The sequence below is a fragment of the Chlorocebus sabaeus genome, chromosome 14, assembly GCF_047675955.1.
Source record: "Chlorocebus sabaeus isolate Y175 chromosome 14, mChlSab1.0.hap1, whole genome shotgun sequence".
Taxonomy (NCBI): Eukaryota; Metazoa; Chordata; class Mammalia; order Primates; family Cercopithecidae; genus Chlorocebus; species Chlorocebus sabaeus.
This window is the reverse complement of record NC_132917.1, coordinates 23411779-23435572: the sequence shown is the minus strand read 5'-3', so window position 1 is coordinate 23435572 and position 23794 is coordinate 23411779. Positions and strand designations below refer to the sequence as shown.

The 23794-nt window shown below is 36.7% G+C and overlaps 1 protein-coding gene across 4 annotated transcripts in view; it reads left to right on the top strand.

Moving 5' to 3' along the window:
- ATAD2B (ATPase family AAA domain containing 2B) overlaps positions 1-8543 on the top strand; it is a 171118-nt gene extending 162575 nt beyond the window's left edge. For all 4 annotated transcript variants that reach the window (XM_007971346.3, XM_007971345.3, XM_007971350.3 and 1 more), the window contains 3 exons: positions 1864-1991; positions 2330-2458; positions 4547-8543. In XM_007971346.3, coding sequence (XP_007969537.1) covers positions 1864-1991; positions 2330-2458; positions 4547-4588 — 299 coding nt within the window. In that variant the 3' untranslated portion in view covers positions 4589-8543. The remainder of the gene's footprint in view (positions 1-1863; positions 1992-2329; positions 2459-4546) is intronic.
- The last annotated feature ends 15251 nt before the right edge of the window (positions 8544-23794 follow it).

Genomic DNA, 23794 nt, shown 5'->3' with positions numbered 1-23794 from the left:
TAAGAAGCAGCAGAAAGAGGGAGTTAAGGTTTTCTAGCCTGTCTTTGTTTATCATTATTCTTTAGCCCATAGCAGGGTCTGGGGTGAGTTGCTATCTAACCTGCTCAATATACATTTCCTTCCTGAATAGGTACTATTATAGGAGGCTATCTTGAAATTGTATTATTTTCTCTAAATTGTGTGGAGTGAAGTGCACAGCTACAGCCTGGGATTTGGGCTATGTGGGAAAGGTTTTTTTTTTTTTTTTTTTTTTTTTTTTTTCTGCCAGTATTTTAAGTCCTTTCGCAGAGTTAGGAAGCAGGAAAATATTCAAAGTCTAAGAATTCCTTTAATGGATAAAGAGAAATTTACTGTTCTTAAATGCCACCTGTTAAACATTTATCTTATTCTTCAATATTTAATACTAAAATAGTTTTCAGAGTGGTATTCATTCTGGGCTATCAGATAGACAGAACTTTAAAAATATGTTAAAGCTAGGGTTAAGTAATGAATATAACAGCATGGGAAAAGTAGAGAAGGAATCTGGTATGAGACCAAATGGGTGAGGATAGAGGAGTCTCTTTTAATGCTGATTTCTATGAGATTTCCATAAGCGTGCTGAAAAAGGCTTAAATTAACATTGTGTTCAGTTGGTGATCTAAAAACTATAAAGATAATTGTGTGAAAGTTTGACCTGAAACTTTCATTTGGAATTATCAGGACAGTATCCTGATCTGAGTTTTCAGGCCTCTAGAGGTCCATGGATGTAGTAATGAGGATCAATATGATTTTAACAAAACTCCTAGCATATGGTAATTGAACTATGAAGCCTTTCACATTAAAGGCAGCCTGAAATATAAAATTTCTCTGATATATCATGATACATGTTTTTGAAGGTAATACTTTGGTTCTTTTGCTGTTTGTTTTATAAAGCAGGCATTGAGAAGGAGGAGGAGTTTAAAGACTTGGGAGTAAGAAATAAGAGGACTAATGTAGGATGGAGGCAGGTCCCTGCATTGGGACACTTAATTAATACGTTCTCCTTAGTGTCCCTGACATGGGCCACATCCTGTATGAAATTCTGAAACAGTCCAACTTTGTCTTTGTGTTCCTTTCCCTCACTCACCCTCTTCTTAAGAGTAGTCCTACTTAGGGGAGCACAGGGCTCCATGGTCTACCGACCCTTTCTACCCCTCAGAATGCCTTGGTCCATGAAATTATGCTTAGCCACCTTAAAATTTCTGTTTGTTTAGTGCGGCTGATCTCAGCAAAATGTTAGAAGGAAAATAATTAGATTATACTGATTTACGCTAAGGTAGGAAAGAACACTAGCCCCTTTACACTTTTAATGGGTTTATATTTTTAAGAAAAAAATGGTAAACTTTGGATCAATTTCTAATAGAATTTTAGGCAGTGTAACATATAAGAAATTTCAGGCAATGTTTTAGGTTGGGAGGCAAATATGTAGACAGGTGGGCCCCACTTTTGTTAGTATCTGCTTTTCTAGGTTGCTTCCCTTCTTCTGGTTCTGAAAGCTCCCAATTGTAAAATGATAGCTGTCGTAGAGTGAAGGCTGTTTGTAAGTCGGTGCTTAGAGTTGAAGATTGCTTTTATCTTCCTTTTAATGGATATGCTTATTAAGTGGTATTCTAGTATGACTTGACTTTTTAAGTTGTAGCTTAGTTTTCTTTAATTTGGGTTACTTAGTCTTACCAATAAAAAAAAAATATCTACCACATTGGGTTGCTTTAAAAAACATCACTTAAGAATACACCCTTCCTCATTCCAAAAGGGATTTGTGGTAGGTAAAAGAATTTATAGCTGCTTAAGACTGATTTTTCTTAACTTTTACTTGCTGCAGTGTATTTTTTGTCTCAATTGTAGGTGCTTCTAAAGTAAAGAAATACCGTAAATTAATTTTAGAGCAGGCAAAAACGACAAGTCTGGAACTGGTTCCAGAAGAGCCATCTGAGCCTGTGCCTCCTCTTATAGTTGATCGTGAGAGATTGAAGGTAAGCTTAGCTATTCCCAGTCAGTTTTAAATGAATGGACGGAGATTTGAATGTATTTGTAGGCAATTGAATAAAACTAGTTTTCCTGCTTTAACCCTGAAATATAAATGCCTCAGAGCTTCTAGTAAAAAAGAGTTACGTGTATTTTAAGGAGTTGAAAGATACAGGAATAGTCCAAGATATTCTAAGGGAATAATTTTAAGCCCTCGAATCTTTTAATTTCATGTTCACTGTTACATCCTAGCTTTATGGTGTTTATTGACTGGCCATTTGAATATACAATTTCAGTTTCACCAGTGAAATCAAATTACATTTTATTCTCTTCTATTTTTTCTTAGAAATTGCTTGATTTGTTGGTGGATAAAAGCAACAATCTGGCAGTTGATCAGCTTGAGAGACTATATTCTCTTCTTAGTCAGTGCATCTACCGTCATCGTAAAGATTATGACAAATCACAACTTGTAGAGGTAAGTGTTCAGTTTATCTGTAGAATAAACAAATATTTGCTTTTACTTGTTCCAAAGAAAAGAGAAAAAAAAGTTATTTTGCCTACATCTATGTCTTTCACCAAGTAACTGAAGAATGTTTTGAAGATTTAAGACAAGAATCTTTAAGAGTTACAGTTTGAAGAATAAAGCCTTTCTGTACCATTTTGTCTCTGGAAAGAAGTAATCTGGGGTTCCTTTTTTTTTGTCAAAACACAGAAATCCATGGTTCTGGGTTGGTAAATATGGAGAAGTAGTATGTCACAGTTCTTTCCCTACTTGCTTATAACTGACATGCCAACTGAGCCTATCACTTGGGCTTGTTGGATGTGGTCATGGCCACACACTCCTTATCACTGCTTTCTAGGTAGCCACTGCCGATGTAAAGGCATTGGCATGGGCAGTGAGACCTATTTGCCATTAACTCAGAAGTCATCTTATTTTAGTTAAATCTACTCCTGTAAATTAGCCATATGAAGAAGTGACTGTCCTTTTGCTTAGATACTTTTAGAGATGAGACATTCCCTTTCTAGACAACTCTGAACCAAGGGAACTTCTTCCCATATAAGTATCAGCTTATATCTTTGTTTATATAAGTTCCATCATTAAACCACACTTCTGCCTTTTCAGGTCATCTGAGCAAATGTAATCACTCGTCTACCCACAAAATGGCTAAATGACTTAATTCAGCTCTCTTGTTGATTTTCCTGTTTGTTTGTTTATCTGGGGGGGTCTATCTATTAAATGTTTATCGAGTACCTGCAGTGCCAGATGCTGTGCTGGGTGTTTCGAATGCAAAAAATGAGTAAGACAAAGTCTCTGCTCTCAAAGAATATTTTTAGTATATTAAAGATGTATATGTAAAGGATATAGTTATTTCTCATGTGTAATTTTCTTTTCTTATTTGGCAGTATATGATAAAACATTTAGCAGGAGTGATTTTTGTTGACCACATGGAAGAACTTGTTGATCAGATGATGATCTGTTAATACAGCCTATTAGATCTTTAGAGATGTAGAATAGAATTTCTTTGGAGCTGTTTAAAGGGAAGGAAAAAGTGCAAGTGTCTTAGATGTATTTGACATTTGCCCACCTGAGTAAAATGTGCGGGGTAGAGTTCTTCACAATTTTTTAAAATTCTAGAACTTCTTTGTTCATATGGTTGCAGTTTTATTAGCTTGAATGCATTAAATACTCGTCACCAGTGAAACATCTCAGTGTGGAACCCTAATAATCTAGAGGCCTAGTTTAGGGAGGGAAGGGATTGATAACAGAATCAGTAGTGAGTGGCTTTCATGGTGGTGGTGATGGAAGCCACTCATTCTGGCTTTTTTTTAAACCCTGTCTTTTCAGCTCTGGTTGGAGTGAATGGAAGTGGGAACACAATGCATTCTGCTTTTTGCCATAAGTTTCGCTATACTGAATGCGTTCATTTTGCTTTGGGAGTTAGTGAAATATAATGAGGAAGGAAGGGCTCAGTCTCTGGAGTGAGGCTGCCTGTATTCAGATCCTGACTGCCACCTGTTAGCTGTCAAATTATTTATCCCCTCTGTGCCTCTGTTTCTTTGTCTGTAAAATGGGCCTCATAGTAATACCTATGTTCAACCTTCAATGTTATGGGAGTTAAAACTATATATATAAATTATATATATATATATATATATATGCATACATATAAATACAAATATTTACTTATATTTATGTATTTTATATATAGAAATTTCTTAGTAAGTATCTGGCGTAATAAGTTACTCATTGAGTGTTGCTATCATCATCCTTATATTCATATTATCATATCCTACCTCATACTGATACTACTGGCATAATAAGTTATTTGTTGAGTATGATCATCATCATCATCCTTATTGGCCTAAATATAAAATAGGAGGTACTTGGAAGTGTCTAGGGGAGATAGTCTTAATTAGCTATGGTATTGTAATCAGGGAAATATTCAAAGTTTAACCTGTATCTCAAATTCATTCCCTAAAAATTTAAAGTGAATTCTTCCATAATGAGGAACACTTTTGTCTTTCCCTTAATAGATAACATGCATTTTTTTTCCTTTTATAGGAGATGGAAAGAACAGTTCATATGTTTGAGACATTCCTATGAACTTTTCAAGATGAGTGGTTTATCCTCTCCAATCTGCTCCTGACAGAGCAGTCTTCTGAGCCATTCAATTTCAAATTGCACCAATTACGTGCAGAGCCTTGGTGTAAAGTGCTCTCTCACTCATTCTTTTTCTCTGTTGAATTTGGTGCTATTGTCTCAGGTACCTGAAACCAACCAGCCTACAAGAACCAAACAGAACTTCAGAAACATGTTGTATTTTCCACAAATAAAAAATACAACCCCACAGCTTGGAGATTTTGGTGCTACAGAAACTGCTCTCGCTTCTGCTCCTCTTTTTGTGCACTCTCTTTTGGAGACTCCTCTCTTAGGGAGCAGACCAGCAAACAGGAGGAAACTGGATGGGGCAGTTCTAACTGTGTTGAATTGTTTAAACAGTGGGCAACTTTTTTTTTTCTCCCCTCCATTTTATCCCTTTAATCATATTTTTCCCCCATCTGGGTAATGGACTGAAACCTGTTTTAGAGTTGGCTATGGTCTATTCTGGTGGGAAGCTGAAGAAACTGGATGAAATTAGGTTAGGCTCTTTAGAACTGCCTTTAACGTGCCTTTTTATTCATTTGAGGAAGATAAGGCTAAAAGGATGGGCTCTTTGAAGCAAATAAATTAGAAATCTTTCTTTGGTCACAACCTTGAAAATAAGTTTTGATACTGTATGTCATTAAGAGACAACCAGTGTTTGGGTATGAAATGCCTGTCTTATTCTCAAAGCTCAATCAAGACACCCAGTAAGCCACATAATATACTAAAATGGTAAGTTTTCTTGTAAGATCTGTTTTGGTTTAAGAAACATGTAATAACAACAATGAATAATACACAGTCCACACACAAAAAACAAAAAACAAAACTCCACACATTTTGGTATTGCTGACAATGATGAGTAGAAAATAAATAGATAGTGGCCATTCTTTCTTCTGTCAGTGGCAATTTAATAGTTACTCATGTTTGAGTTCCCAGAGAAAAATGGTTTTCATATGTAGTAAATTGTTATTTTTGTTTTAAAGCCAGGACTTGCCAAATGGACAGAAAAGAGAGGAATTTGTCAGAAGCTCCATAAAATTCATTTTCTGTATGCTTAATTGCAAGTGAGCTCTGGTATGGTCCTTGAATAACAGTATTAATGTTTAAATCCCATCTCCTAAGCTTACCTTCACAACTCTTCATTTTGATTGGAAACCATTTTGAATCTTGTTGGGTGATTTCTGTGAATTGTACGTATCCGAAAGTAATTATGGGTTACTAGTTTTACAAAAAACTTTCTACAGATTTGGAGACAAAGTCTAGGCAGTTGCAAAGAGGCAAAGGGTGCAGTGACTTTTTTTATCAGATGATTTTTAAACAAAAAGATAGAAAATTTTGCCGACAAGTTGACTTGATAGCTTCATTCATTGTAGCCGTTAGCTGCAGGTGTGTCTTTCCAATATATGCAACACATGTAGTTTGGGTTTTAATTAGGGCAAATGGTCTTGGACTACTGCAGAGATTCTGAGCTACCTCAGCTTTTTGTATTTTAGTTACCAACAGTGTTTACAGAGTCCTGTAATCACTTTGCCACCGTTTACATCCTGAAGCTAAGGTACTTGTCTCCTTGTCTCTGGCTCTTTGTAGTGTGCAGAAAGCATACTTTGGCCGTAGCCTACTGCAGTAATCCAAAGTGCTTCTTTGCATTTACATTTACATCTAATGCCTTCTAATTCTAGCTTAATTTTTTTTTTAATGCCGCGTGTTTTCTTTGTACCTAGTCTGTGAAGTTTCCGTAATATCCAGTTAGTCATGTAAGTCAAGATGCTACCCATGTAGACACACTGTATTTTTAAGGTGGGCAAGTGCGATTAACGATGAACAATTTTAAAGGGGAGGTTATTTGAAACCTCTAATTTGATTATTGGGAGGATTTTCATGCTTTCTTTAGTATTTATTACCATCATACCGATTCAGACTATTTTATTGTCTAATACATTAGCATTTTGTATTTTGATGGAAATTGTTACAGAATTTAAAGATTTGATGAAATAAGATGTAGCAGATTTTTTGTAGCAAGTTTCTGGTAAAAGGGTTTTTTGCAAGTCTCAGGTTCTTGCTGCACTATTTTTTTTTAAATATTTATTCCAGTTATTCTAATTGAGAAGCATTCTTTTCAAGTAACAGCAGCACTTGTGAAAGGAAAAAAAACGCACACGTTTCTTATTAGGTTACTAAATTTGTACAATTAATTAAGATTTTAGCCATCAGTGAGTTTGACAAGGGAAATGTATTTATTTTCAGCATTAAAATGCTTCCAAAAGATCAAGTTGCTTTTGTTTGTTTTTTTAACTGTAATGTAGTTGGAGAAATCGGAGGCAACCTCAGTATAGGAACTGCCACTTTGAACAGTTTAGTTCTTAAAGAAAAAGTCAGTCTAATGCCAAGGGGAGAACAATGAGCTGAAATTGTACCAACTCCTCTGGCCCTCTTTCCCTCAATTAAAAAAACACACTTATCAGTTTTGCTTATTTTACAGATACCTGGTGGTTCTATAGTTTAAAGCAGCTTGTGAAATTAAGTGGACTCAATTTTGTTTACCTTTCTGTAAGTTCTTCATTTTTGCTGTATAGCATTGGCAAAAATATGTACAAATTGACCTCTGTTCTTATTTCCTATTGTGAGCATTATAAATGATAAGCTCCTATGTAAAACCTTGCTCTCAGATGAGTAAAATATGTATCACAGCATAGCTCAGCAATAGTTCATGCTCAGCTGTGGGGACCCTGGGAGCTTTTTGAAGATGATGGAACCGCACTAGGGTTGAAACTGATGGCTGTGGAGTTAATTGTGTTTTCGAGCTTGAATCTCACCTGTGATTTTTTTTTTTTAATGTTGTTTCATGACTTGATTTTTCTCATAAGCCAATGTATTTGTAGGTTTACTGGATTTTATTTTTAGGGAGTGGGTAATTTCTTCCCATTTTTGATTAAGTTGGTTCAGCTATGGTGCTATTCAGTAGGTATCTTCAGTGTCAGGTCCCGTAGCTGAATGCCATTGTTATTATAATTATTATTTGTAATCACATTGTAAGCTTGAATTTGGGCTTGTACCTGCATCTTTTGTATTCTGTACATCTGGTTACTTAGACTTTGGGAGTCCCATTTGGTTTCAGTCATGTATGTCTACTTTGTAGTTTAAGTAGACTTCATCAACTATGGTCTATTTTGGGTTTGTAGTTTTAATTTAGAATTGTGTTAAATTGATGTTTTGCATTTGACTTCATTTTACGTTAGTTGAAGTAAATTATTTAATTTTTGAATTCTGGAATTTGAACATTTACTGTAATTTGTAATATAACTGCTGTGAAATACTTGAATAAAGATGACAAGAAAAACATGTCTTTCTTTAGCTTAATTATGATCACTGTTGGCTACAAATGCAGTGCTACTTTTCTAGCCGATTTAGACTGTTTTACAGAGAGGCATATTGCTGTTTCTTAAGCACCCACAAAGTCGTGTTATATGTTCCTTTTAGATTTTAAGTACCCCTCACGATTTTTTAGCTGAAAGCTTTTTATGTTGAGAAAGTATGGTTTTACTTTTAGTTGAAGATTGTCTAAAATACATTGTGTAGAAGCAAATGGATTACTTCTGAGATTTGTTTTTCTAACTGGAAGACTATACGATAACATATTATCAGGTTATATGGTTCATTTAGTTTAAAATGTTTTCCTTTTTATCGGGTTGTTATCAGCATACTTTGTACAGTATAGCACATAATATGGACAGAGATTTCATACCAGAGTTTTGAAGGGCTTACTTCAAGTGAATAGAATGTTCTTGGCTTCAGAATACCTATTTTTCCTGTGTGCCTTGAGATACCTTTTCATGTTCCTGTAGTACACTGATCTTCCTCAATATAAATCCTTACTTTTGTTTTTTGAATCACAGTAAAAAAGATGGATTTTAGTTAAGACCTTGTTTTGCTTGATTTTTCAGATTCTGTAATTTCAACTTTTGTCTGTATCAAAAGATTGGTAATAATAAACCTGCAAAACGTATTTTTAACACTGAATGTTTAGATAAAGAGCTTATAATTTGAGGCTCAATCAAGTTTTTTGGACTTTGGAGATGGAGTTATATTGAAGTTTTATTTATCCAGTTTTAGTTTCCATAAGACTCAAAACTACAGTAGAATCGGAGGCAAATCTTTAAATCTATTTCATGTTATCCCTGTACCCTGACACCTACAAAGTTATCTAGTGACTATTTAAAAATATATACATTCCCTCTTTTACCCCCACATTCATATGTTTGTTATGTGCCTAGCATTATGCCAGGCATGTGGGATACACAAATAATGTATTCCTGTCCTCAGGTAGCTTAGAGTCTGCCAGGGGAGTTGGTGTATATACCAGTAGTAATGATTCCACAGAATAAGTGCTTTAACAGAAGGGACACAATGTTCAGAGTTCTGGGAAGGGAACCAATTAATTATGTTTAGGAATGGGGAAAATAAGGAAAGACTTCAGAAAAAGTTGGTATTATATTTGCTCTTCATCTCTCTCTGGCTTTTCTAGAGTCTATCCCCACTTCACCAAGATTTGTTCTTGTTTTTTTATGTGTGTGACCTTTCATATTACATCAGATGTATTATTATAGAATCTAAACCCTGCCCATATTTCAGGGCTGTATAGTATTATATATATAATATACATGTATATATATGTGTGTGATATATATATTACACATATATATGTATATATATGGCATATGCTGATCTTCAGAAATCAGCCATGTTTTGTACTGCATTACATAGTAAGTTACTATGTAAATATAATATATAAAACTTAGTAGTTTATTCATGAGGGAAGGGGAGATAGAAAAGTATTATATTTCTTCTGTATTCCCTATAGGAATTTGAAGCAGTGCAGGATTCAGTAGATACTTATTGAATTCCTTTTGATTTGCATGACATAGAAGGCTCAAAGTTACCTTAATCATTTTTTCATTCATTTATAAAATACATAGTGAGTGCCTACCATGTACCAGGCACTGTTGCAGGTGCTAGAAATAAAGCAGCAAACTAAACAGAAAAAGTCCTTGTCTTCATGGAGCTTAAATTCTTTCTGATGTTGTGTGCCAGGTTTCTGTCATGGTTGATCAGAGTTCACATTATTTTTTAAAAGTGTGGTGCTGTTAAACACTCTTAAAGCACTTTTAAATTTCATTAAGCAGTGAATGAAGCACTTTGTTATTAAAAACTTGCCAGGAAGTCTGCTTTTTCCTTCTTGCTTCCCTTACATTCCCTATCTTGGTGAGAAACCTAGCTGTCAACCTGAACTTTATTTTCTTTATGACCCATCTCATTCTAATCATGCAGTACATTTTGTTGATTTATTTTCCCCCTCAGCATGTCTCATACCTATCACCCTTTCTCCATTGCTGTTATCTTAGTTTGGGCACTAATCCTTTTGTCTGGACTAGTGTAATAGCTGTCAGTTCAGTAAACATTTAAGCATTTATTCAGTGCCTACAGAGTGCTAGGCATTGAGGGAGCATAAAGATGAGCAAGACATTGTGTCTGTCTTTAAGGAGATTTTTATAATGTAATTTAACATACTTATATCATGTTTACTAGGTGCTGGAGACTATTCTGAGTGCTGTACAGACACAAATGCAAATTATTTTAATCCTTACAAGAACCTTATGAGATAGGTGCTATTATTATCCCCATTTTATAGACCAGGAAACTGAGTTATAGATTAATTTGCTCAAGGTCACACATCCAGGATTCAAATGTAAGCAGTTTGGCTCCAGAGTTGATGCTTTTAATCACTATGCTTGACTGCTTCTTGTGGGGGTAGACAGATACACAAACATAATTTCAGTCTAATACGGCATGTGTTAAGATTGAATTTTGTGTTAGGCACTGTAGGTATACAGAGCAGGAGGATGTAGCCTAACCTCAAGGAAGCCTTTCTGGTTCCTTGCCTGAGCTGAGGCATCAGGATGGGAAAGGACTTCCAGGCAGAAGGAACAACAGAAGCATAGGCTGAGAAGTGAAATAGCATGACAGCTGCAGGGGAAAGTACAGGCAGTTCTCTGTCATCACAGGTCAACATCTGTTTCACAAATTTATTTGAGCAACTGCCATTTGCCAAAGCACCATTCTTGGCAAGGGAGTTACAGCTGAGGACAGGACAGCAAGGTCCTTGCTTTTTGGAGCTTACAATCTAGTCATCAAAGAGTAAACAAGCAACATGTTACCTAACAGTGGTAAATGCTTGGATGACAATAAATACAGCAGTAGTATTAGTAGCAGCAGACAACTGAGTGCCAGGTATTATTACAAGCATTAACCATTTAATTATCACAGCAACTGTGGGAGGTAGGTACTGTTGTTGGTCCCGTTTAACAGAAGGGGAAACTGAAATAGAGAATGCTTAGGCAACTTGCCCAAGGTTACACAGCTAACATCAGGTTGGGGGGTCTTATCTTGTGGTGTGGCTTTAGAGCTTGAATTCTTAACCCATCAATCATTAAGGTGAATGATAAATTCCTTTGCCCTTATTCAAGTTTTCTTTCTTTTTTTTTTTTTTTATCTTGACATGGAGTCTGGCTCTGTTGCCCAGACTGAAGTGCAGTGGCATGATCTCGGCTCACTGCAACCTCTGCCTCCCAGGTTCCAGTGATTCTCCTGCCTCAGCCTCCTGGGTAGCTAGGATTAGAGGCACGTGTCGCCACCCCTGGCTAATTTTCGTACTTTTTGTAGGGACTGGGTTTCACCATGTTGGCCAGGTTGGTCTTGAACTCCTGGCCTCAGGTGATCTGCCCGCCTTGGCCTTCCAGAGTGCTGGGATTACAAGCATGAGCCACCGCGCCTGGCCTCAAGTTTTTCTACGAATGAGCGTTTTTAAATAGTAGAATACCACAGAGAATAATGTAACATACATGTTCCTACCACCCAGTGTTAAATGTTAACAATTTGTCATACTCGTTTTAGTTCTTTTTTGAAAAGAAAAACTTTCAGAGAAGATTTAAGTCTACTTTCTACCCATTCCCAATCCCATTCATTTTCTTTCTTTACTAGTGGCAGCCACTGTGATGATTTTGATGAATATCCTGTCTGTGTTTTAAATTCTTTTATTTGAGAAGGTAATAGTATGCAGCTGGAGCCATACTGTCTGAGTTTGAATCCTGGTTATGTTCCTTCTTGGCTGTGCAACATGTAACAAATTATTTCACCCCTCTGCAGGTCAGTGTACTTATCCATAAGATGGGACACAGTGATAGCACCAACTCCATGGTGGCTACTGCAATGATTACATATATGAGTGAATATATGTAAAGCACTTAGAGCAGTACCAGGCACATAGTAAGTGTCCAAGAAATTTCAGTCATCATTCTAAACATTTGTATGTGTCTATAAACATTGTTTTGTGGGTTTAAAAATGTCTATACATGGGATTAATTAACATCTTTAAAATTTATATATTTTAAAGTCAGAAACACATTTATATAAAGAATGAAGTGGTTCTAGAAGGCTTGTTATAAAAACCAGCAGTTCCCTGATTCTAGAACATTCCTTCTCCAAAACAAAACAAAACAAAAAGACATATTCTCCCAGGAGCCAATTGTTTTCAACACCTGTAACTGATTATTTGATGTTTCTAAATACTATTCTTAGATGGCTACTTTTTATTTTCCAGTTTTAGTCATTTTCTTTTGATTTCCCACCATTTAAAATATAGTCATGTCTGCCCTCACCACACATTTCACACTTCTTGTCCTCTCATCCTCCCAGTTGGTTATAATTTTGGTCAGATCATTATTCAGTATTTGCATGATTATGACTATGTAAAAATTATTGACAGTGGAACTATTTAGTATACTATGATGATGTTTCCTTTCTTGTACACCTTTTTGTTAATAATAGTCTTCATTGTACTTATTTACCTGTTTTTTTATGTATAATCATGAGTTTGAGCCAAGAACGCCTTTATTCCCAGCACTTTGGGAGGCGGAGGCAGGAGGATCCTTGAGCCCAGGAGTTCAAGACCAGCCTGGGTAACATAATGAGACCTTGTCTCTACAGAAAATTAAAAAATTAGCCAGGCTTGGTGGCATGCACCTGTAGTTTCAGCCACTCAGGAGGCTAAGGTGGGAGGACCACTTGAACTCGGGAGTTTGAGGCTCCAGTGACCCAAGATCGCAGCACCTGCACTCCAGCCTGAGTGACAGAGTGAGACTCTGTCTCAAAAAAATAATTTTAAAAACTAGTTTGTTCCTCAGTTCATCCCCAGCAATCCAACTCTCTCTCTCTCTCTCTCTCTTCTTTTTTTTTTTTTTTTTGAGATGAATTTTCACTCTATTGCCCAGGCTGGAGTGCAGTGGCGCAGTATCGGCTCACTGTAACCTCCACCTCCCGGGTTTGAGCGATTCTCCTGCCTCAGCCTCCCAAGTAGCTGGGATTACAGGCATGTGCCACCACGCTCAGCTATTATTTATTTATTTTTATTTCGTAGAGGTGGGATTTCACCATGTTGATCAGGCTGGTCTCGAACTCCTGACCTCAAATGATCCACCTCTCTCAGCCTCCCAGAGTGCTGAGATTACAGGCATGAGCCACTGCGCCTGGCCCCAACCCTCTTCTTAGTATCACCAAACGTGTAAGGTATTCTAGCATTTCTTTTTCTTGAGAAGATGTCTCCTGGAACATTCTAACCCTTTCCAATTTTGCATTGGTGTACACCAAGGTCTTGCATAGCCATTTTTTTTTTGGGGGGGAGGGGAGGAGACTAACATCCTTCACCTTTCTCTTATACTGAATCCTGTATCTGGACTTTTCTCATTTATATCCTATATTGCTGCTGAGAAGTTGGTGCTTTTCTGCTTATTGTTTCATTTTCCTAATTTTGTTTCCTTCTAAGGCTTTTGTAATTTTCAGTTTTCCTCTGATGCTCTGGAATTTCACAGACCTGTCTGGGTGTGTGTCTAAATGTTACACTTTTCTTGGGCCTCTCTACTCTGGAAAATCATGCCTTTTATTCTGAGAAATTTTCTTGAGTTAATTTTTCATTTCTAGAACTACTGTTATTCAGATCTTGGCCCTTCTACACTGTTCTATTATTCCTTCCTAATTTTTACTTCGGTATTAGGTTTTAAGAGCCATTTGGAGTTCTCTTGATTTTTTAAGTAGCATTTTGTTTTTGTTTCATGGGTGCAAGATCAGCTAATCTCTCTGAGGGTATTCATGATGATTTTTTCTTTGGTTTTCTTTTCCTTGCATAGTCCCTTTTTCCTCCAAGTTGCTTTTCTTGTTTGTTTTGGTTCCTGTTTAGTATTACAAGTTTTCCTCAAATATTTGGTAATTCTTTGCTTTCTGCTCCTATTTAAGAGTTGGGGACTGAAAAGCTGCTTTCAGAAGGCAAAAATCTCCAGACAGGAGAGTAGCAGAGTCTTCCCTGGGAAATAAAACCAGCCCAAGAGAAGAATACTGAAGATAGTAACATTGAGGGGGTTCCTTTATGGAACTGTTCAGCTAGATCAGCTGACAGAGTTGTATAGATGAGAAATAATTAATGCAAAGTTGCATAAATATTGGCTACTTTAATAGTATTCTCTGTTTTAAGAACTGACCCTGAAACTTGGTAGTATGCTTGATTATCACAATAGAAGCCTCTCAGTGGGAATGCTTAGTGTTGTATTATTTTTACAAATGATTTTGAGATTTTTGAATACTTAGATGTAATCCTTTTGTTCTCTCCCACCTTTGCCCTCCTACCCTTATTTTCCTTCCATTAGGCCAGTATATTAGATAGAAGAACTCACAGGGAATTAAAGAGTTCTTTGCAAGATTTTACACAGACGGTCCCATCCTCCTCTATAGGAGCAAGAGTTACCTTCAGAGTGCTTGGAGGTGATGGAGTCGGGCTTTCTTTCACCTTTCCTTGACTTAATGCCATTTGTTTTCCTGACAGCTCCTCTTGTTCCAGAAACAAATGATTGGTCTGTGTAGGACCACTTGGGTCATAAGACATCCTGATTTTCCTACTGAAATTTCTCCTCCTTACTGGAATTCTGGTTGTCTAGAATCTTTTCAAGGTAGTATTTTGATTAACAGATGAAGCAAACTTCATCTGTTTGCTTCAAGGAAAGAAATTCTGTGTCAGCTAGTCCTTTTCTTCTCTTCTCTGATGAGCTTCAAGCCATGGAAGGTAAAGGAAGGCGAGATTGGAGGAAAAAGAGGTGGGTAAAATGGAAAATAAAAGTTTAATGTTTTTCTTGCATTTGTGATATATTTTATAAGTTGAACAAAAAGTTATCTAGGCCTTTTTCCTACCACTCATCTGCTGATGATATGGAAGTTACTAGTGACCATTCCATTTAGGTGTGCATCCATTAGGTGATGCTTTTAATATCACACAGCATCATAGATTAATTGCTAGTAAGTTGCTAAGTAAGTATTGAATTTAAAGGGCCAACATTTTTATAAGTTGTAATGGTTTGAAGAGTTAGAGGTAAAAAACTCAGTTTGGAAAACTGAGTAGACCAGTTTAGAATCAAGAGTAAATACAAGGGATTATGGTGGAAGATAATGCTGTATAGGTAGTTTGGGGTCTTATTATGGAGGACAAGTGTAAAGATACTTGTACTTTATCGTGTGACAGTGTTTTTGAGCAGCACCATGACATGATGAAAATATTTTAGAAATATTAATTTGGCAGTAATATATGAAATGGAAAGTAATGACTTCCTTTCAACAAGATATAGTAACTACCTACCATTTGCCAAGTATGATAGACACTGAAGTTACAAAGCTAAGTAAAACACAGTGTCTGCCCTTGGAAGTAACTGTTCAGTAAAAGACATATTAAGAAAAATTATGAATAAATTTGGTTAAATACAATGATAATGGTTTGGGTGAGGTGCTGTGGGAGCATAGAGGAAAGGAACTCATATGGTTTGGGTCTGTGTCCCCACCCAAATCTCATGTTGAATTGTAATCTCCAGTGTTGGAGGAGGGACCTGGCGGGAGGTGATTGGAACATGGAGGCCGACTTCCCCCTGCTGTTCTCATGATAGTGAAGGGATTCCCACAAGATCTGGTTGTTTAAAAGTGTGTAGCACCTCCCACTTTCTCTCTTCCTCCTTCTCTGGCCATGTAAGACGTGCCTGCTTCTCCTGCATCTTTGCCATGATTGTAAGTTTCCTGAGGCCTCCCCAGCCATGCTTCCTGTATAGCCTGTGGAACTGTGAGTCAATCAAACCTCTTTTCTTTATAAATTACCCAGTATTGACTGGGTGCAGTGGCTCATGCATGTAATCCCAGCACTTTGGGAGGCCAAGGTGGGCAGATCACTTGAGGTCAGGAGTTCGAGACCAGCCTGGCCAACATGGTGAAACCCCGTCTCTATTAAAAAATACAAAAAAAAATTAGCCGGGCGTGGTGACACGAGCCTGTAGTCCCAGCTACTCAGGAGACTGAGGCAGGAGAATCACTTGAACCTGGGAGGTGGAGGTTGCAGTGAGCTGAGATCATGCCACTGCAGTCCAGCCTGGGTGACGAGTAAGACTGTCTCAAAAATAAGTGAGTTACCCAGTATCTGGTAGTTCTCTTATAGCAATGTGTAAACAGACTAATACAGGAACTTAACCCAACCTAGTAATTCATGGAAGGCTTTTTTCCCCCCCTGTGGATAAGTTATATTAACAGCATCTCAAAAAATGAAAGAATGCAGTAAAAATCAGGGAAGAACACTCCAGGCAGGGGAAACAGTAGAAAGGCGTAGAAACAGGCAAACAAGTTTAGGCAACTATGGGTGTTTCTAGTTTACTTTAGAATAAAGCAAAGTAAGGAAGAAAGTAGCATTAGAGGTCAGTAAAGACTTTATATATTGTTCGTGTATTCCAGGTGAGAGATGCTGTAGGCCGGGACTGGGGAAGGAATAGTAGGGATGGTGAGAAAAAGTTCATTTCTAGGAAATTTAGAGGTAGAATCAGTAGGACTCAGCCATTGGATATTGGGGATGAGGATAAAGAAGGGGCCTGGAATTGCTCTTAGGTTTCTGCCTGGGTGATTAGATGTTAACTGAGAATGAATGAGAGGGAGGACCCAGTCTGTAGTGAATACAGTATTGGGCATTTTGGCATCCAGGTTCAGCACACATTTAGATAAATATATCTAAAGCTTGAGAGGGTTCAGAACTGGAGACTTTTAAGATTAGCTACTTATAAATGATTGTTCAAACCATGAGTGCAAATCAGATCACTTAGGCAGCTTTTGAAATGAAATGAAAATGGCAAGTAGAGAAACAGCAAAGTTTAAGCAGCAGGTAGAGGATGTCTAACAATTGAGACTAATCATACCTTCTCAAAAGTGGGACAACCAAAAGAGTGGGGTCACAGAACTCGAGGAGATGATTTTGTGTTCAAAATAGACAACAATGTCAAATGCTCCAGTACAGGTCAGTAAGATATTAGAGGTACTAAAATGCTGCCAGGAGGTGTGGCAGTTGGGTGATCTTTGTTGCTTTGAGGAAAAAGGGAAGGAGTGAGCACATAACTAGACAGGGACACAGGGTTGAGGACAAGATTTTGATAAAAGTGAAAAAACTGAGGATGTTCATACACTGAGAGAATGGAGATGCTAGGGTTGGTGAGAATAATGATAGCAACTAATACTTAGTGAAAATGTCCAGGCCTTCTTTAAAGGGCTTTGCATCTGTTAACTCTTTTAATTTTGATATCAGCCCTGTGAATTAGATACTGTTATCACCCTTCTGCTAATGAGGAGAGCTAGTCACAGAGCGATTTTTACTTGCTGAAGATGAGACAGCTAGTTAAACAGCGTAACCAGGATTTGAACCCTGGGATTCTGACGAAAGAGCCTAGTTATTTACCGCTGTCCTATATTGCGTTGATAGAAAGATGGAGATTGAAGATGGGAAAGAGGGGTGATATTAATCAGTCAAGATTCCAAAAGAGACCAGAAGGAGTGCTGGTCTTGAATAAGAAAGAGTATTTTATTGCAGAAGATCAGAAACTGGGGGTATAGATAGAGATGGTAAGTTTGGGGGTACAGTGGGATGTTGTGAAGTTTAGGAAATTTATATCTAATGACATCAATTTTTTCCATCAAATATTTATGAATTAACACCTTTTTATTATAAAATGTAACACATACATGGAAAACTGCTTGAAACAAATGTATAGGTTAATCATGAATTTATAAGATGTAACCACTACTCAGGTACAGAAAATAACATTGTTAGACAATCCAAAAGTGCTGCCTGTGCTCTACTCCAATTGAAATCTTTTTTCCTCCAAATGTAACCACCATCCTAACAGTTATGGTAATGACTTTTTTGCTTTTCTTAGTAGTTTTATCACCTGTGTGCATTTCCAAACACATTTCAATTTTTTTCTCCTTTGTCATTTAAATCTCTTAATCTACAAATTCCTCCTCAATCTCTCCTTTTTCTTCGCTATTAATTTGTTGAGGAAACCAGGTTTTGACTTATTGAATTTCCCACAGTCTGGATTTTGCCGATTGAATCCCTATGGTGAGGCTATATTCATTTATCTTTTGTATTTCTCATAAACTGGTACTTGGATCTAGAGCTGTGCTGTTTCATATGGTAGCTACTGAGCACTCGAAATGTGGTTAGTACAAATTGAGATGTGCTGTGTCAAAATGCACACTAATTTTGAAGATTCATTACAAAAAATAATATGAAATATCTCATTAATAGTTTTTTTCCCCTCCTAGGAGACAGTCTTGCTTTGTCACCCATACTGGAGTGTAGTTGTACAATCGTAGCTCACTGTAGCCTCAAACTCCTGGGCTCAAATGATTTTCCTGCCTCAGCCTCCCAAGTGGCTAGGACTAAAGGCACATGCCACCAATGCCCAGCTAATTTTTAAATTTTTCACAGAGGTGGGGTCTTACTGTATTTCCCAAACTGGTCTTGAACTTCTGGCCTCAATCCCAAAGTGCTTGAGCCCAGAAGGATTATAAGCATGAACAACTGCACCCTGCCCTTAATAGTTTCTTTATTGATTGCATTGAAATAATATTTTGGATATATTGGGTTACATTTATTAAACATAATTTCCGCCTTGTTATTTTTACTATTAATAATGCAGCTACTAGAAGATTTAAATATATGTGTAGCTGGCATTGTAATTCTATTGGATAGCACTCATCTAGAGACTTAACTCTGGTTTTATTATTGGTTTTTGTAAGACTACTTCATAAGTGGTTGTGTGTTCTCATTAGGAGGCACATAAAGTCTGGTTATCCTCCTTATTGTGATGTCATCAGTGACTGATACTTGATGCCCAAATTCATTAGAGCCTGCAGAATGGTGAGTTCTAAAGTAATCTTATTCCTTATTCATTTATTAGTGGAAAATGCCACAAAGAGAAATATTTCTTTGTCTATTATCTGCTTATCTAATAGTGCAAGTCATAGAGGAAAGGTAGGATTAATGAAAGATTCTTTGCCTTCATTAACTAGTTTTCAATGAATTTAATGAATTATTTCCTTACCAATCCAAAGGTGATGAGTTAGTTTCTTCGGTATCATTATGAATTCATAGATTTAAATATATTTGATGTATTACAATGCATCGCTATTATGATGCTTATTACTGCTAAAATGGTACCATTTTTGGCCTCTCAGAGTCTTTTCAAATTGCTCCGAGTCCTATTGACACAACTCTAGTAATCTTTGTAAGTTTGTAATCTCTGTCTCATCTGCAGTGATATCCCCTCTTTTGTTCCTGATATTGGCAATTTGTATCTCCTCTCTCTTTCTTTTTTTTTCCTTGATTGGTCTCTTTTTATTTATCTTTTTTAAAAAAGAAAAAAAAAAACTAGTTTTTGATTTCATGGATTTTTTTGGTATTGTTTCTTTCATTTTCTGATTTATACACTTCTGCTTGCTTTATGCTTAGATTCTTAAGCTGAAAGATTAGATTGTTGGTTCGAGACCTTTCGTCTTTTCTAGTGTAAACATTTAATGTTGAAAATTTCTAAACACTGCTTTAGCTGTATTCCACACATTTTGACATGGTTTTTTTTTTTTTTTTTTTTTTGAGACGGAGTCTCACTCTGTTGCCCAGGCTGGAATGCAGTGGCACGATCTCAGCTCACTGCAAGCTCCGCCTCTTGGGTTCACACCATTCTCCTGCCTCAGCCTCCCAAGTAGCTGCGACTACAGGTGCCCACTACCACACCCAGCTAATTTTTTGTATTTTTAGTAGAGACGGGGTTTCACCGTGTTGGCCAGGATGGTCTCGATCTCCTGACCTTGTGATCCAGCTGCCTCTGCCTCCCAAAGTGCTGGGATTACAGGCCCTGAGCCACCGCGCCTGGCCTGACATGTTGTATTTTCATTTTCATTCAGTTCAGAATATTTTCTACTTTCCCTTGAGATTTCTTCTTTGACTTCTGAATAATTTAGATGTGTATTGTTTAATTTTTAAATATTTAGGATTTCTCAGATTTTGTGTTACCAATTTCTCATTTAATTATGTGATAGTCAAAGAATATACTATGTATTATTTTAATTAATTTAAATTTATTCTGGTTTGTTTTGTTACCCAGAATGCAATCTGTCTTGGTGAATGTTTTACATGCACTTGAAAAAAAACTGTGTATTCTGTTGTCATTGAGTGGAGTGTTCTATTAGTAGCAGTTATATATCACATTGATTGCTCGTGTTGTTCAGGTCTTCCATATCCTTGCTGATTTTCTGTCTACTTACACCAGTTACTGAGAGAGAAGTATCGAAATCTCCAAGTATAATTGTGGATTTGTCTGTTTCTGTTTTCAGTTCTATCAGTTTTTGCTTCATATATCTTGAAGCTCTATTGTTAGTTGTATCACATTTTGGATTGTTATGAGTTCTTGGTGAATTGAACATTTTATTATAATGTAATATTCTTTATCCCTGGTCATTGTCCTTGTTCAGATTCCACTTTGTTACTAATATAGCTACCTCATTCTTTTTTAAACAATGAATATTTGGATGATACAGCTTTCCCCATCATTTTGCTTTTTTCCCCTCTAGACTTTCATCTTTCCATATGTGTCAAAAGTCAAAATTACAACAAATTTAGTGCAAATACTTAATTTGCTTTTAATGGCAATTCTAGAATGGGGCAACATCTTATTCCATAAAACAGAATGGATATTCTGATGAGTTGCGCAGAGGAGGCTGGCTTTACAAGCAGAAAAGGGCTGCAGAAAGCAGAAATGGAACAAAAGGGAATTATTAGCATCAGTTACTTCAGGTTACTTTCTTACACGGTTAAAACAGAGGGGGACTTCCTTATGCTAGTTCAGACAAGCTGAGTCCCCTTCTGATTAGTTGCTGTGAGTCTCCTGTTTCATTTTGTTTTAATTGGCTCATTTCAAAGTTCACTGTGATTACCTTGCACTTAATATGAGTGACTCCATTCTGGTTTGGTCTGATCTTTGGACAGGAGCTCAGTCCAAAACAATAGCCTCCCACAAAATTCATTTAGCATATTTAATTTCTGATATGGTTTGGATTTGTGTCCCCACCCAAATCTCATGTTGAATTTTAATCCCCAATGTTGGAGGAAGGACCTGGTGGGAGGTGATTGGGTCATAGGGACAGACATCCCCCTCACTGTTCTTGTGATAGTGAGTTCTCACAATATTTGGTTGTGTAAAAGTGTATAGCACCTCCCCTTGCTTTCTCTTCCTCCTACTCCTGCCATGTAAGACATGCCTGCTTCCTCTTCACCTTCCGCCATGATTGTAAGTTTCCTGAGGCCTCCCGAGCCATGTTTGCATAACCATAAGCCAATTAAAACCTCTTTTCTTTATAAATTACCCAGTCTCAGGTATTTCTTTATAGCAGTGCAAGAATGAACTAATACAATTTCCTTCTTCAACAAGGAGAATTATGTCTCTTATTATCCTTCATATATATTTTGGAATTTTTTAATTCCCCAAATACATATGAAGTACTAAATAAAAATTAACCCATATCACCAAAACAAACAAAAAACGCCCCCTACTAACGAGTTCAAAATTTGAACTCTAATTAGTGTTTTTTGTCTTTAGTCTGAGGACATATAGTGTAAATATTGTTTTCAAAAGTTACTTGGCTTAGTCTCCCTCTCCAGCACCATTTACTCTGATTATGTTATTCTTTGAAACAAAATTTAGTTTATTTTTGTTTTAGTTCATGTTAGGTTTTAATGTTCCTCCTATCTTTGTTGATTTTTTTTTGTAGTATGTAAAATATTAACGTAGTCACAAAAGTCATAACTATGCCAACAAGTTAGATCCAGAGAAGCGTCAGTGCCCCAACCCCTCTACCATGCACCAGTCTCATTAGTTTATCTACCTGGTGTTTCTTTTGTGAAAATAAACAAGTGTTGTACATGCATATTTTATTTCCCCTCTTTGTTTATACAAAAGGGAACTATTATATAGATACTCCTTTGCATAGTTTCAAAAAAACTTAATAGACCTTTTTAAAAGCAGTTTTAGATTTACAGAAAAATTGAACATAACATACTGAAAGTTCCCTTATATCTCGTCTCCTGCTCCACCCCCTGCCCTATTTCCCCTATTATTAACATCTTGCATTAGTGTGATGCATTTGTTACAATTGATAAGCAAATATTCATACATCATTATTAACTAAGGCCCATAGTTTGCATTAGGGCTCACTCTGTGTTTTACATTCTGTGGGCTTTGACAAATGTTTGATACCATGTACCATTATTGCAGTATCATTCAGAATAGTTTTGCTGCCCTAAAAATCCCTTGTTTTCCACCTATTCATTCCTCCCTTCCTGCCCCTGACAACCACTAATATTTTTACTGTCATCATAGTTTTGTCTTTCCAGAATGTTGTATAGTTAGAATCATAGAGTATGTTGCCTTTTCAGATTTGTTCATTCACTTAGCAATATGCATTTAAGGTTCCTTCATGTCTTTTTGTGGCTTGATAGCTCATTTCTTTTTAGCACTGAGTAATATTCCATTGTATGGCTATGCCAGAGTCTGTTATCCATTCATCTGTTGAAGCATATCTTGGTTGTTTCCAGGTTTTGTCAATTATGAATAAAGCTGCTACACATGTGCAGGGGTTTTTTTTGTGGGCATGTTTTCAACTCAAGTATCATCATGATTGCTGGGTTATTTGGAAAGGGTAGGGTTAGTTTCATAAGAGCCAAACTGCCTTCCAAAGTTGCTGTGCCATTTTGCATTCCCACCAACAGTGTTCTCATTTGTCCCACATTCTTATCAGCAGTTGGTGCTATGTGTGGTTTGGATTTTGGCCATTCTAATAGGTGTGAAGTAGTGTTTTGTTGTTTTAATTTGTAATTCTCTAATGACATATGATGTTGAGCATGTTCTCATATGCTTACTTGCTGTCTGTGGATGGTAAGGTGTCTGGTTAGATCTTTTGCCTATTTTTAAATTGTGGCATTTGTTGAGTTTTTAGAGTTCTTTGTTTTGGATATTAGTCTTTTTATCACATATGTATTTTGCAGATATTTTCTGCCAGTCTGGGGCTCGTCTTTTCATTCTCTTTGCAGTCTTCATCATTTTACTTTTACTTTTTAGCTTATCTATATTATTGTATTTCAAGTAGATTGCTTTTAGAAAGAAACCTTGATCTTTTTTTTAATCTAATCTAACAATCTGCTTTTTAATTGGTGTTTAGATAATTTACATTTAATGTATTTTTTTAAGTTTTTGGTAAAATACACATAGCATAAAATTTACCATCTTAACCATTTTTAAGTGTATAGTTCAGTGGCATTAAGGACATTCACCTTGTTGTGCAGCCATCAGCAGCATCCGTCTCCGGAACACTTTTCATCTTGTAAAACTGAAGCTTTGTACTCATTACACAAAAACTCTCCATTTGACCTTCGTATAAGTGGACTCAGGTAGTATTTTTCCTTTTGTGTCCGGCTTATTTAATTTAGCATAGTGTCCTTAGGTTTCATCTATGTTGTAGCACATGTCAGAATTTCCTTCCTTTTTAAGGTTGAATAATATTTCATTTTATGTATAGTTGACCCTTGAACAACATGGGTTTGAATCATGCATTTCCACTTATTATGTGGAGTTTCTTTCACCACTGCCACCCCTGAGACAGCAAGACCAACCCGTTCCTCCTGCCTCTCACCCTCAGCCTGCTCAACATGAAGATGACAAG